Here is a 16,440-nt window from a genome sequence, read left to right as displayed (position 1 = left end):
CCTTCTGGTTTGGCACCGCCAGTTTCACGATCCTGCAGCAAAGGAAGTGGTCATTTTAAAACTTGACAAAAAAGGGGAGGTGATGGCCTAGTGGTATTATTGCTGGACTGTTAATCCAGAGACCCAGATAATGTTCTGGGGACTTAGGTTCAAATCCTGCCATGGCAGATGGTGGAATTTGAATTCAATAAAGGTCTGGAATTAAGAATCAAATGATGACCATGAATCCATTGTCGATCATCTGAAAAACCGATCTGTTTCACTAATGTCCTTTAGAGAAGGAAACTGCCATCCTTACCTGGTCTGATCCACATGTGACTCCAGACCCACAGCAATGTGGTTGAGTCTTAACTGCCTCTGGCAGTTAATATAATTAGGGATGGGCAATAAATGCTGCCTAGCCAGAGACACCCTCATCCTGTGGATGAATAAAGGAAAAACATGTTTAAAATTTCAAATAAGCAGTTTGGATTAATTTGGCTGCAGCAGTGACCAGGAAATAGGTCTCTGACTATAATTAAAGATAAGAATGAAAGTAACTTTGTTCCTGGAATTGTAAGAACCAAATTTTCAATTTTATGAGGTGAGCGATAACAGATAAGGCCATTTGTTAGATACAACTGTGCTTATGATTCAAGCGGTAGTATGGTGAGCTGCAGATCTACTATCACCCCTTCTTACATGTTAATAGAAGCTCTATTCTCAAAGCTTTTTATGAGGCCCCAGGTGGAAAGGTCTGTTATAAATAAATCAACTATTTGGTTGCCGTGTTAAAATATCTTTGCCTGATACATCCAACTTAAAATGTGCCTAAAGCAATGTTTTACTTCTTCTGAACATTTAAATACAAACTGATAGGGATACAAACTGATAGAGATGTAAGACAAGTCTTGTCATGAAAAATCATTATCAGACATGAGCTGCTGGCCATTTCTTGAGCACATTACTAAAGGCTGCCTAGATCTCAAGGAAAGGATAGTCTACTGTGGTGATACCAGAAGTAGAGACTGCCACCAGCCACAAAACACCCCTGTCCCCTTCCCCCCCAAGGAAGAGTGATCTGGAGAAATGAGCTGGAGAAAGAAATTTGTACAAATGCATAAATCTGTAGACCCCTCTTAGGCCACGTTTTTATCCTGGTGACCGTATTTCTCTAGGAGAGTTGGCCTTCGCTCTCTTTGACACATTCATTATGTTTAATTCACAACATAGACTTTATTTTTAAAATAAAGTGTTGGCAAATCTTCTTTGGAAAACTCATATGGGACATCAGGTGGCTAACTCTGTTTCTCTCTTCACAGCTGCAACCAGACCTGTAGGATTTTTTCCAGTATTCCCTGTGTTTAATGCAGATTTCCTGCAACCACAGTATTTTGCCTTTAATTACATTAATAACCTGGAGTAATCAGAATTTTGGCCTCAAGGGGTTTGTATAATTGGGTTTCCAGCAGATTGTCGGATTATTGAATGGATAAAGTTAATGTGTGTAAAAGAAGTAAGATGCTGCAAATGCTGAAAATCTGAAATAAAACCTGAAAGTCTGGAGAAACTTAGCAGGTCTGGCAGCTGCTGTGGGGAGAAACTGAGTTAACATTTCAAGAGCTGTATGACTCTTCTGCAGAATTTATTTATGTTATTATCTAACCAGAACAAATTATGATAACAGTGGAGTCATTCCATTAATTGTGGCAGGCTGCCTGCTCCAACTACATTTGTCCTGAACTTTTGGCAGATAGATGACAGGGAAACCTGGGCAGAAATTACACTTAATGATGTTAACCAAGAACTGTACGCAGAATGTGGTGGACTTGGTGCAGTTTTGCAAATTTAAGATTATGTTTAAGTGTCTGAGCAAGCTCAGAATTAAAAGAGATGTCAACTCAGAACTCCTGTGTGACAATGCTTTCATGACATTGGGGATTGCAATCGACTTTTGGCTAAAGGATGACTGAAAGATGACTGAATTTAAATGAATTTAACCTGAAATTTTGTTTAATGATTACTGCAGCTGAATAAACAGGCCAATCAGCAGCTTTAAGCTGACAATTGGGCACGTGACTGATGTAGTAAGGGCAGATCAGTTAACCGACAGTGAAGGGATTTAAAACATTGTAGTGATGAAGCTAGTTGATTGAGGCTTCAGTTGAATGTTAGCAGATTACTGTGAATGCTGGGGACCTGAAACAAACAGACAATGCTGGACAAACTCAGCAAGACTGGCAGCACCTGTGGAGAGAAACAGAGTTAACATTTCAATTCTGATATTATTCTTCATCAACTGAAAGTAATAGTCTTCCTGGGGACTAGGATGAAGGTAAAAGTGACATTGTGGTTGAGTGATTAGAAGCTGATGAAAAGTTGTGGAGAGTGCAGGGCCAAAGGGTGGATAATTGGAATTGAAAGTGACGTTGTAAGTGAATTGTGGGAATATTTATCTAGGGACAGGTAAGAAGGTAGGGTTTGGATGAGGAATAGTGATGTGGTTAGTGAGTAACACAACTTATTAGAATTGTCTTTTCATTTATAATGTACAGACAGAAGAGTTGCTTGCTGTCTATCCCCACTGATGGTTCTTTGCAGAATCAGAATGGAATTGGGTTTTGTGTCAAACATAGTGGTGACTGCCTGTTTTTCCTTTGGTTCTGGATTATAATTTCAGGGCCTTAAACTCAACTCATCTCTTAATAAGATTCATTTGGATTCATAAAGGAAATTTAGCAATGTGAATTTAATTTCAGAATAACATTTCCCCAAAATAATTGTAGATGCACATGTACAACTTTAAAATATAACTTCAGATTTAATTCATTATTGGTTTCCATCCTCAGTATAGTATAAATAGATGATGTGATGTGACAGACAATTCCTAAAATGAAAACTGAAATGGAAATAATGCATTTCTGATTGATGCTTACAACACTCTTTAAAGATGAGCTGAAACAAAATGGTCATTTGGGTTCATCTGTTAATCCACTGAATCATATAACACTGAACAGAATGTTTGTTGCACCTCACAGGATTTCCGGTGGTGTCTGATCAATGACCTCAATGTAAAGGCCACATAATAAAAGCCATGCAAAGTATTAATTTAAACATAGAAAATATTGGAAACATGCAACAGGCCAATTAACACATGACTACAGTGTGTTGTATTGAATTTTAGTTTATGATTTCCAATATCTGTTGTGTTTTTGCCTTTCCTGAAAGGTACTTTAATTTGCAGTGCAGAATTGTGGTTGCATTCAAATCTCATATTTTTACAGATCATACCATCCAATCAGTATTTTGCTGTTGTTGCTCTGTTCAGAAACGGTAAGCCTTGTTTTTCAAATTCCTTCCACCTAAAAATACTTTCCTAACTTCCTTGAAGTAGTACAGCTAATAATCATGTCTTCAATTTATATATTAATATATATTATATTATTAATTATATATTAATTCATAGTTTTTGAATTAAATTTCAGTGCAGTGACAACTCAAGTGAGTTTAGATGATAATGCGGATCTAATGGATGGTTATCCTTTGAATGATGGCCCGGCACCATGTCCTTCAAATATATACAGAGTAGGTGATATGTTTTTAACGTATATTCATGTTATATTTAATGTGACAAAACTCACACATAAGAGTCTACATGTGCTATAGATTCATAACTTACAACTGTCATATGGAAGCAATATTTATTTCTGATTGGCCACATATAAAAAAAATCCAGTAGTACTACAGAATAGTTGTGCTGGTAAACCATGGTCAAATTTCCTTGTTAAAATATTAATGTAAACAAAGTCAGTGAAGAGGTATCTCTGAATGCTTCTGGAGGCTTATCTCGGGTTAGATATTGAAGCTGAGAACTTCCAATGGAATATTTAAACAGTACGAACAAATATTGATTGGATTTATATTACATAAAGGTGTAGTATTATAGTTGTTCCTTTTAAATATCCAAAACAATGCCTCTATTCTGGCTAATTTTATTTATCTGTTTAGTCCACCTAAGTATAGTGTTTTTGTAACTCATAGCTGAACTGCAGCATGGTGTGAGAGTTGGCAGGATTGTCAGAAACATGGCTTTCTTTGGATACAGCTGTCCCAGGGTTGAGACAAGCTCAGGCCCCATCCACCATAGAGCTCCACTGATACATCTGACAAGCCATTCCCTTTGAATCTTTCATTATGGCCTAGTGGCTAGGATTCAGTGTTCACACAGCTATAGCCTGGTCGATTCCCAGATGGGACTGAGGATTTCCTGCTTTATGATGCAGTGGTTACCTCCAGGCCGGAAGGTCTGAGTTCATTTTTTATTAGAGCACACTGGTGGCACCCATACTTCTGAGCCAGAAGACTAAGTTCAAGTCCCACCTGCTCGAGGGATGTGTCAATTCATGTCTGAACAGGTTAACTAGAAAATATCCATAAATTCCTTTGATTATACATTGATCTTCCAGTGAAGCATATAACTTACAAAAATCCCCTTCGTTGAGCTCCCTGTTGTTTGTAGGACATGTGCCCCAAATGACTCTAATAGGTGAACCTTGTTTTTAAATGATAGATGAATGTATTTATCATAGGAAAGAATGTTCTAACACTAAATTGTGGCAGGTTAACATCTGGGGCTGGAAATTGCAATTTGGGATACAAATTCAACTCCAATCTCAGGTCCGTGAGGAGTTTACACGTTCTCCCTGTGACTGCATGGGTTTCCACCCACAGTCCAAAAAAGTGCACATTAGCTGGATTGGCCATGCTAAAATTGCTCATAGTGTTCCAGGGATGTGAAGGTTAAGTGGATTAACAGTTGTAAATAATGGGAATATGGCAGGGGTCTGGATCTGAGTGGGATACTCATTGTAGGTTTGGTACAGACTTCATGGGCCAAATGACCTGTATCTGCACTGTAAGGATTCTATGACATTATTTTTATATGACTATTTTAAGAGTTGGTGCATTGTTCCTGTCTATTTTCAAAGCATCTGTAGGTGAGGTTCTTCTGGTTGGTTGATTGGTGTAACTTTGATGAATGATAGTGAAACAGCATTTATTTTTGGCATTTGTACTGCTTTTTTGCCAAAGTCCTTAAAGCCCAAGAAAGGAATTCCATATGTAAATTCACCACCTTAATGTTAGAAAGACAATGTCAGTGAAAAATTTGGTCTCTCTGAACTGAGTATTAAAACCCTTACATTTTATTATTATCAAGTGAATTTAATAATTTATAGTTGCAGCCTAAGACTATATTTACATAAAAGACTAAAATTTCACAGCCAAGTACCTTTCTCCTCAGAGTGGTGTTGTATTATAAGATTGAACCATAGAATCCTAACAGTGCAGGTAAAGGCTGTTTGGCCCATTGAGTTTGCACTGGCCCTCTGAAGAGCTTTCCACCCTATCCCTGTAAACCCATATGTATCACAGTTAACTACCTAGCCTGTACGCTGAGGGGATATTTAACATGGTTAGTCCACCTAATCTGCGCATTTTTGGTCTGTGGAAGGAAATCAGAGCGCTCGGAGGAAACCCATGCAGAGATGGGGAGAATGTACAAACCCAACACAGTCAGCCAAGGCTGGGATTGAATCCAGGTCCCTGGAGCTGTGGGGCAGCAGGGCTAACCGCTGAGCCAGCTTGCAGTCCTGAAGTAGTGGTGGTGGTATAGGTACAGGGGTGTCAGAAGGTGCAGTCATTAGCAAGTAGGAAATTTCCTGAAAGTGATCCCCTTGACTTTTTCAGGGATATTGTTGTAATATTACATTATTAAATGTTTTTCAAAAGTAAATAATTAATGTTGAAGCAGAAGGTGACATAAACATTTATAAGTTATGCCCACTGTGCCAATATGCCTTAGGCAGTGTGCCTTTGATTTTTTTCACAATGTTCTTCAAAATCGCAAAGCATGCCTTTAGTACTGCTGAACTTGATGGATTCACTGTGGTCAGTTATAGTCTGCTGTGAAGAAGGGTCATAGAACTCAAAACATTAACTTTGTCTTCTCTCCACAGGTAACTGCCAGAACTGCTGTGTTTCCCCAGCAATTTCTGTTCTTTTTTCTCCGTTTAGAGCCAAGTGCACTTTGGCGTAGAATAACAGAAAAACCATTATTAAATTTGATTTTAATTTTGGCGTTGTGTCATCATTCAGGCGAACAGGCCAGTAGGGGTCCCATCAAGAAGGAAGCCTCCCCCACCACCCCCTGGTGATGAGGAGGAGGGTAGGGAAGTCAGAGTGATAGCACTCTATGATTTCTGGGCCCGGGAGTCTACTGATTTAAGCGTCAGGAGATATGAAGAATATGTAATTCTTCAGAAACTTGATCCTCATTGGTGGAAAGCGAGGGACAAACATGGGTAAGAATGAACTTCATTTAGTATATTCGACACTGCGTAAAATTTATATCGTTGAATTACATCGTACTCAGACGTGGCAAGGAAACTTCTTGCTACTACATATTTAGAAACAAAACATAAGTTAGACTGGTGTGAAGCTGAGAATCAATGTTTGTTGTCAGAAACAGAAGGATTTAAATTTGAACATTTGTTCTGATCATAGTTTTAAAAAATGGAGTAAATTACTAATGTCCAAATCTTCTATCAGCAATAACACAGGCAGTAACTATTTCATGTACTGGCCCTGAATTCTTACTGGGAATTCCTAAATAACCATAAGAAATAGGAGCAGGAGTAGGTTGTTTGGCCCCTCAAGTCTGTTCCACTGTTCAAAAGGATCATGAATGATCCAATATTCTTTGTAGCCATTTTCCTGCCTTTTCTCCCGTAGCCCTTGATTCCTCTACTGATGAAGAATCTATCTCAGGCTCAAATATATGCAACAACTCTGCCCCTCAGCTCACTGTGACAACAATTCCAAAGTCTCTCAATTGTCTGAGAGATTAATTTTTTCCTCACGTCAGACTTAAATTGGCACCCCTTTATTCTGGCACTCTGCCCTTTGGTTCTGTACTCTCTCATGAGACTTAACATCCTCTCAGCATTTAACTTGTGAATCCCCTTAAGAATGTCATATGTTTCAACGAGATCTCCTTTCATTCTTCTCAACTGCGGTGAGTATAGTCCTGACCCTTTCAGGCTTTGCTTATAAAATAATGCTTCATTACCGGGGATCGCCTTAATAAACATTCTCTGAACTGTTTCCAATGAAATAATATCTTTCCTTTAATAAGAGTACCAAAACTGCCCCCAGTACTTCAGGTGTGGTCCCACCAGCACCTTGTACAATTGCAGTAAGACTTCCCTGCTCTTATACTCCAACCCCATTGAAGTAAGTGCCAACATTCCATTTGCCTTCCTGATTACCGTCTATACACGTGTGCTAGCTTTCCATGTTTTGTGCTCAACTTTCCCCACAAGTCCCTTTGGGTTGCAGTTTCCTATAGTTTTTCTCCATTTAAATAAAATCAGTTCTTTTTCTTCTCCCTTCCAAAATTAACAATTTTGCATTTTCCCTCATTATTTTCCGTGTGCAAACATTTTGCCCACTTATTTAACCGATCAGTATTTCTCTGTAAGATTTTTGTATCCCTCTCACAACCTGCCTTTCACCTACTTTTATGTCACCTGCAGATTTGGCTACAATACATTCACTTCGTTCCTACAAATAATGTCCCCTACCAGAATAACTTCAGAGAATGGTAGCACTGAAACTTGCACGCTATACCCTTGAAACTCCCAACCCCTCCCTAACTGCCACCAAATGTACAAATGGTACAGACCATGAATTAACTTAGGTTATTCTGTGTCTCCACATTTCCCCGGAGTAAAACAATTGATCTCCCATCAGAGTTACTGATGTCCAGCTTCATTTTGTCGATTAAAGGAACTACATCAATAAATTATCTCCAACAACATACCACTTCGGATTTGGCAACTGTCAAGTGATGTGTTGCCTAGTAGATTTCAATAATCAATTTTTTTTCAAAAATACTGGAGCTAACATTGACTGTTCTTTGAAATATCTTGAGCCAGTCACTCAGTTGAAGTTCAATTGGGATGGGCAACAATGCTTGCCCAGCAATGCTCTCATTCCATGAAAGAATGAAGAAAAAGAAAACATCCTTTTCCAGATCTCATTTTATGTAACTGACTGATACATTGGCTTGAATGTGCTGAGGTCCAGCAATCACTGTCAGGTTGCTCTGGGTGAATGAGTATAGGGGAGATGAGTGATTAAGGAAGTAGGGGAGGATGTTGAAGTAAGGAAATAGCAGAACAGGTGTTAGTACATTAGGACATAGGGTGAAAGGTGGGTAGCGTCGTTTGTCAGGATTGAATTCTAATTTAGTTGGGTTTGGCAGAGCCAGAGGGTGAGTGATACATAGAAATGTAGAAACATGACAGACAGGAGCAGGAGAAGGCCATTCGATATCTGAATCCTGCTCTGCCATTCAATATGATCAAGGCTGATCATCAAGCTTAATACCCTAATCTCACACTCCCCTCATATCCCTTGATCCCTTTAGCTACAAGAACTACATTTATCTCCTTCTTGAAAACACATAATGTTTTAGCCTCAACCACTTTCTGTGGCAGTGAATTCCTGAGGCTCACCACTCTCTGGATGAAGAAATTTCTCTTCATCTCAGCGGCTAAAACCTTTACCCTTAATCCTTAAATTATGACCCCTGGTCTGGATTCTCCCATTATCTTGAACATCCTTCCTGCATCTAACCTGTCTAGACCTGTGAGAATTTTATATGCTTCTATGAGATTCTCCCCCATTCTTCAAATGATCTGGGATTTGTTATTTTATGTTCAGTTTGGATTCTTTTCTATTTAGTTGTCTGATCTTGCAATGTAGATAATGCCATACTCTTGTAGTGCTATATACTTGACCCTGTTCTGAGCACCCTGTCTGATCTTGTCATGTTTTCAATCTCCCCGCCTCTATCCCGATCCCACCTAATGCATATGGTTCCTTACTGTATAATAACGAAAATCCAAAATTCTAAAATTTGAAATTTAAGGTTTTACTTCGAGAATAGATAGAAATAACAGTGCTTTCCAACTATTTTCTTCACTTGAAATAGGACTACTGACTGCCAAATAATTTGTGTTGTTTTACGTGTGTATTCCTTTTGCATTTGTCTAATCTGATGTTATTGAAATGTTCCTATGAAGCTGAAAGTAATGAACATATTGTTTCAGAAATGAAGGATTCATTCCGAGCAACTATGTGACTGAAAAGAAATCGAATAATATAGAAGCATTTGAGTAAGTTCATTATATGGCTACTGTGTTTGTATTTTGAACGGCAGTAAGGTCTTGTGACATATTGTATTTAAGAGTGGATAATGAATTAAGTCTCATTCTTTGACCTAGATGCTTGGTGCTTTGAGCACTCTAGGATTGAACATTTGATGTTACAACCTTGTTCCTGATGGCATATAGAGCCCAATCAGTTCTGAAGGGCCTTCACAATATACTCCTGTGCTGCAATTACCAAAAAATAAAAAGCACTATGCAGGAAATTTGACTGAGTCTCTACCCACTGGCTCAAAACGTACTTTTAGGCCTCATTTCAATTGTTCCGCTTCTACATACAGCTGAATAATTTCATGCTACAATTTTTTGTTGGGTGCTTACCTTGCCTGCACAAGGCAAATGGAGAGGACTGTGGGAAGGGGCTGGCAGGAAGGCAAAGGCACTGAGAGGACCTATCATGCTTCTATTAGCTCCAGATGAATTATTAAAAATGTGAACATGTCCTAGTGGTGGTACTTCCTTGCTGGACTGTTCTCATGTATGGAAAAGCACAATAGAACAAATTTGATGTCGTCTGAACTTAAGAAAGGGGTATGATATCTATTTTGGATGACTGCTACAGAGGTCTAAAAATCAAGTTGAGCACAATGGCTGCAATGAGGGCTCACTTCTACTCAATTAATACTTAAACATAATTTCAAAAGAACCACCCAGAGAACAAAATGTTTACAACTTATTTGATGAGCCTAGCGGCCACAGTTACAATTTCAGACTTTCTTGTCATTTGCTCCCAACTAACTTGTTTATTTCTTATTTGGGCCACAGTGGCTGGTGTTACCCATTTGAAAGGCGGAGCAATAGTTAAGATCTCACTCTGCATAACTTAGTAATGATGACAAAGTTTGAAAAAAGATAAGGAGAAGTTTATTAATTAGAAAAGCAAAACAAAAACCCCATGGATGCTGGGAATTTGAAATAGAAGCTTAAAACTTGGAAATACTCAGTAGGTCAGGCAACATTTGTGGAGAGAAATATAATTTCTCTCTTCCTCTGCGGATGCTGGCTGAACTCTCAAGTATTTATCGTATTTTGAGTTTTAGTATTAAGTAAAACTTGTTGGAGCTAAGAGCACATTAAGGAAGAAGCTTTGGTCTTTCAGTGTTCATTGTTGATGCAGCACTATGACACCAATGTGATATATTGAAAGGATGACTAAAAGAATATGGGAATAACCTTATTTTCCTCCAGGTGGTACTGTAAAAACATAACACGAAGCAAAGCAGAGCAGCTTCTTCGACAAGAGGTAAATCAGTCTGCAATTTTTAAAAATATTAATTCATGGGATGTTGGTGTCACTGCCTAGGCTAACCTTTAATTACCCGGAGTATAGGTAAGAAACACCTATAGTGGTCTGGAGTCACATATAGACCAGACCAGGTAAGGATTGCAGATTTCCTTCTCTAAAGGATATTAGTGAATCAGATGGTTTTTTCTGCAATGATAATGATTTTACAGTCACCATTTGACTTTAGTGAGGCCTTTGATAGTGTTCCTCATGGCAGACTAATTAGTAAAGTTAGATCACATGGCATTCAGGGTGAGCTTGCCAATTGGATACAAAATTGGCTTAACTGCAGGAGGCAGAGGGTGGTGGTGGAAGGTTGTTTTTTGGACAGGAGACCTGTGACCAGCAGTGTTCCACTGGGATTAGTACTTGTTCCACTTTTGTTTATCATTTATAGAAATAATTTGGAAGAGAATATAGGAAGCATTATCAGTAAGTTTGTGGATGACACTGAAATTGGTGGTACAGTGGAAAGTGAAAAATGTTATCTAAGAGATCTTGATCAATTTGTTCACCGAGCTGAGGAGTGGCAGATGGAATTTAATTTTAATAAATGCGTGGTATTGCATTTTGGCAAAACAAACAAGGACAGAATTTATACAATTAATGGTAGGGGCTCTAGGTAGTGTTGTAGAACAGAAAGACCTAGAGGTTCAGATACCTAAGTCTTTGAAATTTGCATTACAGGTAGGCAGGGTGGTTAAGAAGGCATTTAGCACACTGGCCTCCATTGCTCAGACATCTGAGCATAGGAGTTGGGACATCATGTTGAGGTTGTACTGGACGTTGATGAAGCCTCTTCTGGAGTGCTGTGTGCAGTGCTGGTGGCCCAGTTAAAGAAAGGATATTGCTAAGTTGGAGTGGATTCAGAAAAGATTTGCCAGGATTTTGCTGGAAATGGAGGGTTTGAGTTATAAAATTCGGCTGGATAAGCTGGGACTTCTTTCACTGGAAACTTATGAAGTTGAGGGGTAACCTTATAGAGGTTTATAAAATCATGAGGGGCATAGAAAAGGTGAATAGCAAAGGTCTTTTCCCTAAGGTGGGTGGTTCAAAAGTAGGGGCCATATTTTTAAGGTGAGAGGGGTATAATTTAGAAAGGACATGAGGAGCAACTTTTTTACACAGAGAGTGGTTTATGTGTGGAATGAAGCACCAGAAGAAGTGATGGATGCAGGTACAGTTAAAACATAGAAGAGACATTTGGGTCAGTACACAAATAGGAAAGGTTTGAATGGATATGGATCAAATGCAGGGAGGTGGGACAAGTTTAGTTTGGGAAGGTCGGCATGGGCTAGTTGGACCAAGGGATCAGTTTCCATACCGTATGACTCTTTCAGACTCTTAATTCAGTTATTTTTTGAGTTCATTTTATATCGTTTGCTATGGCAAAAATCAGATCTGCATGTCCATAACATTACCTGAGTCTCTGGATTAATAGTTAGCAATATTATTACCAGGTTATTGCCTACTCAAAATACCACAGATTTGAAAAACATTGTCAGAAGTCACACATCACCAGGTTATTGTCCAACAGGTTTATTTGAAATCTTTGAAGTTTTTGGTGCATTGCTCCTTCGTTGGGTGAATCACTTTGTGATTTCAAATAAACCTGTTGGGCTACAATCTGGCGTAGTGTGACTTCTGACCTTGGCCACCCGAGTTCAACACTGGAACCTCCTCGTCTTGAAAAGACATTATATCTCTGACAATAATTAGAGAGAACTTAGAGAGAATTTCTCAAGTTTTAATGACTTAAGGGTTACGATGAGTTGACACTGAAGAGAAATTGAGGCCTAAGGCAGATCAGCCATGATCTTATTGAATGGTGGGGCAGGTTTGAGGAGACATAGGCCCTACATCTGCTCCCACTTCTTACGTTTTTATGTTCTTATGATCTTTTTTGGACATGCATTTAAACTCAGGTTACATGATATATTTTGCGAACTTGAATAATTTAGCAAAATATTCAGAAATAAGAACGAAGTTAAAGTAAATAAAGTTTTATTTTATTCAGGTATCACTGGCCGGCCAGCATTTATTGCCTATCCTAGTAGCCCTTAGGAAGGTGGTGGTTAGCTGGTAGCAAGAATGAATAGCTAAACTCCACACGTCTTATTATATAGGATTTCAACAAGTAAGCATAAATTGTAAGGAGATTAGTCATTTCTCAAGATCATACTATTTCTGTCTTTAAGCACTTGTGTTGTACTTTCAGATGTTGGGGGTGAAATTGTTCTTCACCTCTAGAGTTTCTTGGTTGCCTGTTTTACATCACTTTGTATATTCTTTCCCCTAGATTTCAATATTGAACATATGCAAAGCATGTCACAAATTCGTTATGAATGCAAAGGCCAATTTCACATCTTAGTCTTTTGCAAATGTTAGTTTGCAGGTTTTTGAAAAAATATATTTTTGTGTATATTTTCTTTCAGGCTAAAGAAGGGGCTTTTATTGTCAGAGACTCGAGCCAGCAAGGGATTTACACAGTGTCTGTTTATACTAAAGCTGGAGGGTAATCATTGATTTTACTTCATGAATTTTCAACTGGAACATTATGATTTTAAGTGCTATTCATCCCGGTGTGCAAGGACAAAAATGGGTCAAACTTTGTAGATTGCTTTTCTTAAATAATAATTATTGTTAGCATGGTTAGGATATGCCCATGTCTATCTAAAACCTTTCCACGTTTGAAAGGATAATTCCACTTCTTCATATCCTAAACAATACATGAACAGGAAGTCTTTCCGCTTCAAGCAGGCTGGAGTTTACTGAGTTTAGAATTAATTAAAGGATCCACTACAGTGTAATGAGCACACTTGAAACAAGAGTCCAGATGTCATCTGCAAAATAAATGCAACCCTTATTTCAGGTCCTAGCTAATTCTGATTTGTGGTGGAAGATTTTTCTGGGTCATATTTCCCTATCTGAAAAAACTTCTATCTTTTCCTTTCACAGGCTAGGCCAGTCATAGAAATGAACAGTTGCAGCTTCACTGAAATATTGCATTCAGATAAATTGCTGCAACATTCACGACAATCTCCGGACAAACCCTGAAGTGAATCATAAGCTTTTAGAGACCCCAAGAATATCTTCTACTTATTTTCTGTATTTACATGACCCTAAATACTAAAGGTGTTTTATGATCACAGTGATGCATGTTAGAAGAATCATGTTGCGTCAACGTCAATTTGGGTGACACACTGACTCCATCCACTCTATGGAGCAGAAATAGATTTCTGTACTTATATATACATACACAAGGTAGAGTTTTGTTAGATTTTTATGCGGTGTAATAATTGCTGCCAAGTATAATATTAGGCTTCCTTCTGGCACTCTCGTTTTAACATTTATAAAATCAAAAACAGCTTCAGTTGGTCTCAAGCTATTGCATACCAATAGGCCATGTAATTAAACAATTCATTTAAACCTTTCAATATAATTGGTCATCCAAGAGCGTATTATACTCACACTATAGCCAGTGGGGAATCTCAAATTTTATGAGACTTGTGGTTTGAAGTAGTTGTATACTTTCAAAAATGGTTTTGCTTTAAAATGATAGAACAGTTGCATTGCATTTTATATGCCAATGGCATAGAAACTGCAAAATCATCAACTTATATAAACATAGAATATGTTTCTTGATTGTTTATCTTATTACTTTTGCTACTTGTCAAATAAATCACTTAGAAAATATGGTAATATGAGAGGTCAACGGCTGATATCATTGGAACTAATGCAACTATTTCCTTTGGCTGCAGCGCCTCCTGTAAGAAAATAACAGTTCAATAGTTATAAACAGAAAGGAATATTTTGATATGTTTGTTTTATTTATGATCTTCATGTTTTCCTATAGTGAACAAAATGGATCAGTCAGGCACTACCATATAAAACAGACGCAGTCATCAAAGAAACAGTACTATGTGGCAGAAAAACACCTTTTTGATACCATCCCTGAGCTCATTAAATATCATGAACACAATGCAGCAGGTACAATGTAGAAATGATTCTATCAAAATATTTAAAGCATGAAATACATTTAATTTAGATCATGTGTGTACGAGTGTACTGATTGGTAGTTACTGTAATAAGAGATGATACACCCTAAATATTGCAGCTTCTGTCATGACTATGTCAAGTGCGAAGCTGGTAGCATTTCTCCCACTGTGTCAGAAACCTGTGAGCTCGGTACCAGGCATTTGAAATCATAAATTAAGATGACACTTCAAAACAAATACAGTGCTTGTGTAGTACTGCACCACTGGATGTACCATGCTTCAGGTGAATCATTAAACTAAGGCCACATCAGCCTGTCACTTGTGTAGATTGATATAATTGATCTCATGGCTGTTTGTGAAGAACAGTAGACATGTGTCTTGGGTAACATTCTTTGCTCATCAACACTGCCAAAGCTTTGATTACATGGTTCCCTATTGGTGTTAGCAAAGTTTTAGAATGCTCAAAACGCCTTCCTTTTTCCATGAGATGTGAGGATTGCTGGTAAGGTTAGCATTTATTGCTCAAACTGAATTGTTGTTTTGAAAATGGTAGTGAGCTGCTTTCTTGAACTGGTGCAATTACAGTGCTGAAAAAGACTTCAGGATTTTGACACTAGGACTCAGAAATGGTGTTAAAGATCCTTATTAGCGCACTGTGTGTGCATGTGGAGATGAATCTGCTGTTATTTTGGTCATGCTATGAGGAGTCAGAAGATGAATTATTTGCCCAGAAGTGCCAGCCTTTAACTTGCTCTTAAAGCTGCAGTATTTATATACCAGATCCCATTAAGTTTCTGATTAATGGTAATTCTCAGAACATGACGGTAATGTCAAGAGGGAGTTACATTATTTCTTGTTGGAGATGGTCATTCCCTGGCACTTGTATGATGCAAATGTAATTTGCCACTTATCAGGCCAAGTTGGAGCATTGTCCGTATACAGCAAAGCATGAATATAAACAGCTTCAGTATGTGAGGAGTTGTGAATGCAGTGAACATTATGCAATCCTTTTCCAACCTAATGTTGGAGGGAAGATCATTGAAAAACAGCAAAAGTGGGTTTGACATGAGGAGAGCTTGTGGTGATATCCTGAGACTAAGAGCGTTAGACCAGCTGCAATCTGCAGTGGATACCATCCTCCAGGTGAAGGCATTGCAGCTGAAGGTTCCCTCAGGATGTGCAGTGATGTTACAGGAGGCCCACAGTCTATTGCCCTTAATACCATTTTCTCTAGATTAGTGATGTGCAGAATTGGTAAAGACTCAGGAAGTCCCAAATTCTCACAGAACTGTGGCAACTACTGGAGAGGGGACTGTGACATGAAGGAATGGGTGGTCATCCAAACCTGGTGGCCATGAAGGTGACAGCTGTCTTGAACTTTAATCTAACTGGCTTTTTCCAAGGCCCTGTTGCTTAAACAATAAAGGGGTACGGATGTTCAGTTATATTATAATGACACGTCTGCCATACCATCAATGTGCCCTGAAGAGCATTCGTTGGTGGTTGCTGTCCCAAAACATATGCCATGAAAGGCAACACTTGACCGGGTGCATGCTAGCCTTCAAACATGGTGCCAGCATAGGAACCCTGAAATGTCCTGGCAATGTTGACTACTTCTGCCTCTGGTGAGTGGGATAATTGGGCTAGCATCGGATGTGCGGTGTGCTAGATGAGTGTGGTACCTAGTTAACAAGGTGAACTTGTGCTGAGAGTGTGAAAAACCTGTTCGGCTTCCAGAAGAGAAACCCTTATGAAACTCAATAAAAATGACACTTTGCCGAATCCTGGTAAAATGCAGCCAAAATAATCTTTCCCCAGATCCCCTTTGATTTTTCATGACAACCATCAAAGAAAACATGTAGCCAATTGATTGTATAGAACTTAT

The 16,440-nt window shown here is 38.5% G+C and overlaps 1 protein-coding gene across 1 annotated transcript in view; it reads left to right on the top strand.

The window, feature by feature from the left end:
• The window catches only part of txk (TXK tyrosine kinase), a 50,485-nt gene that overhangs the window by 17,996 nt on the left and 16,049 nt on the right, over window positions 1–16,440 (top strand). The window contains exons 2-8 of the mRNA XM_048536504.2: window positions 3,264–3,312; window positions 3,465–3,564; window positions 6,136–6,341; window positions 9,156–9,221; window positions 10,461–10,515; window positions 12,993–13,072; window positions 14,414–14,547. Coding sequence (XP_048392461.1) covers window positions 3,264–3,312; window positions 3,465–3,564; window positions 6,136–6,341; window positions 9,156–9,221; window positions 10,461–10,515; window positions 12,993–13,072; window positions 14,414–14,547 — 690 coding nt within the window. The remainder of the gene's footprint in view (window positions 1–3,263; window positions 3,313–3,464; window positions 3,565–6,135; window positions 6,342–9,155; window positions 9,222–10,460; window positions 10,516–12,992; window positions 13,073–14,413; window positions 14,548–16,440) is intronic.

The sequence above is a fragment of the Stegostoma tigrinum genome, chromosome 1 (assembly GCF_030684315.1).
Source record: "Stegostoma tigrinum isolate sSteTig4 chromosome 1, sSteTig4.hap1, whole genome shotgun sequence".
Classification (NCBI taxonomy): Eukaryota; Metazoa; Chordata; class Chondrichthyes; order Orectolobiformes; family Stegostomatidae; genus Stegostoma; species Stegostoma tigrinum.
Note: the sequence above shows the minus strand (reverse complement) of the source record. Positions and strands in the feature narration are given on the sequence as shown.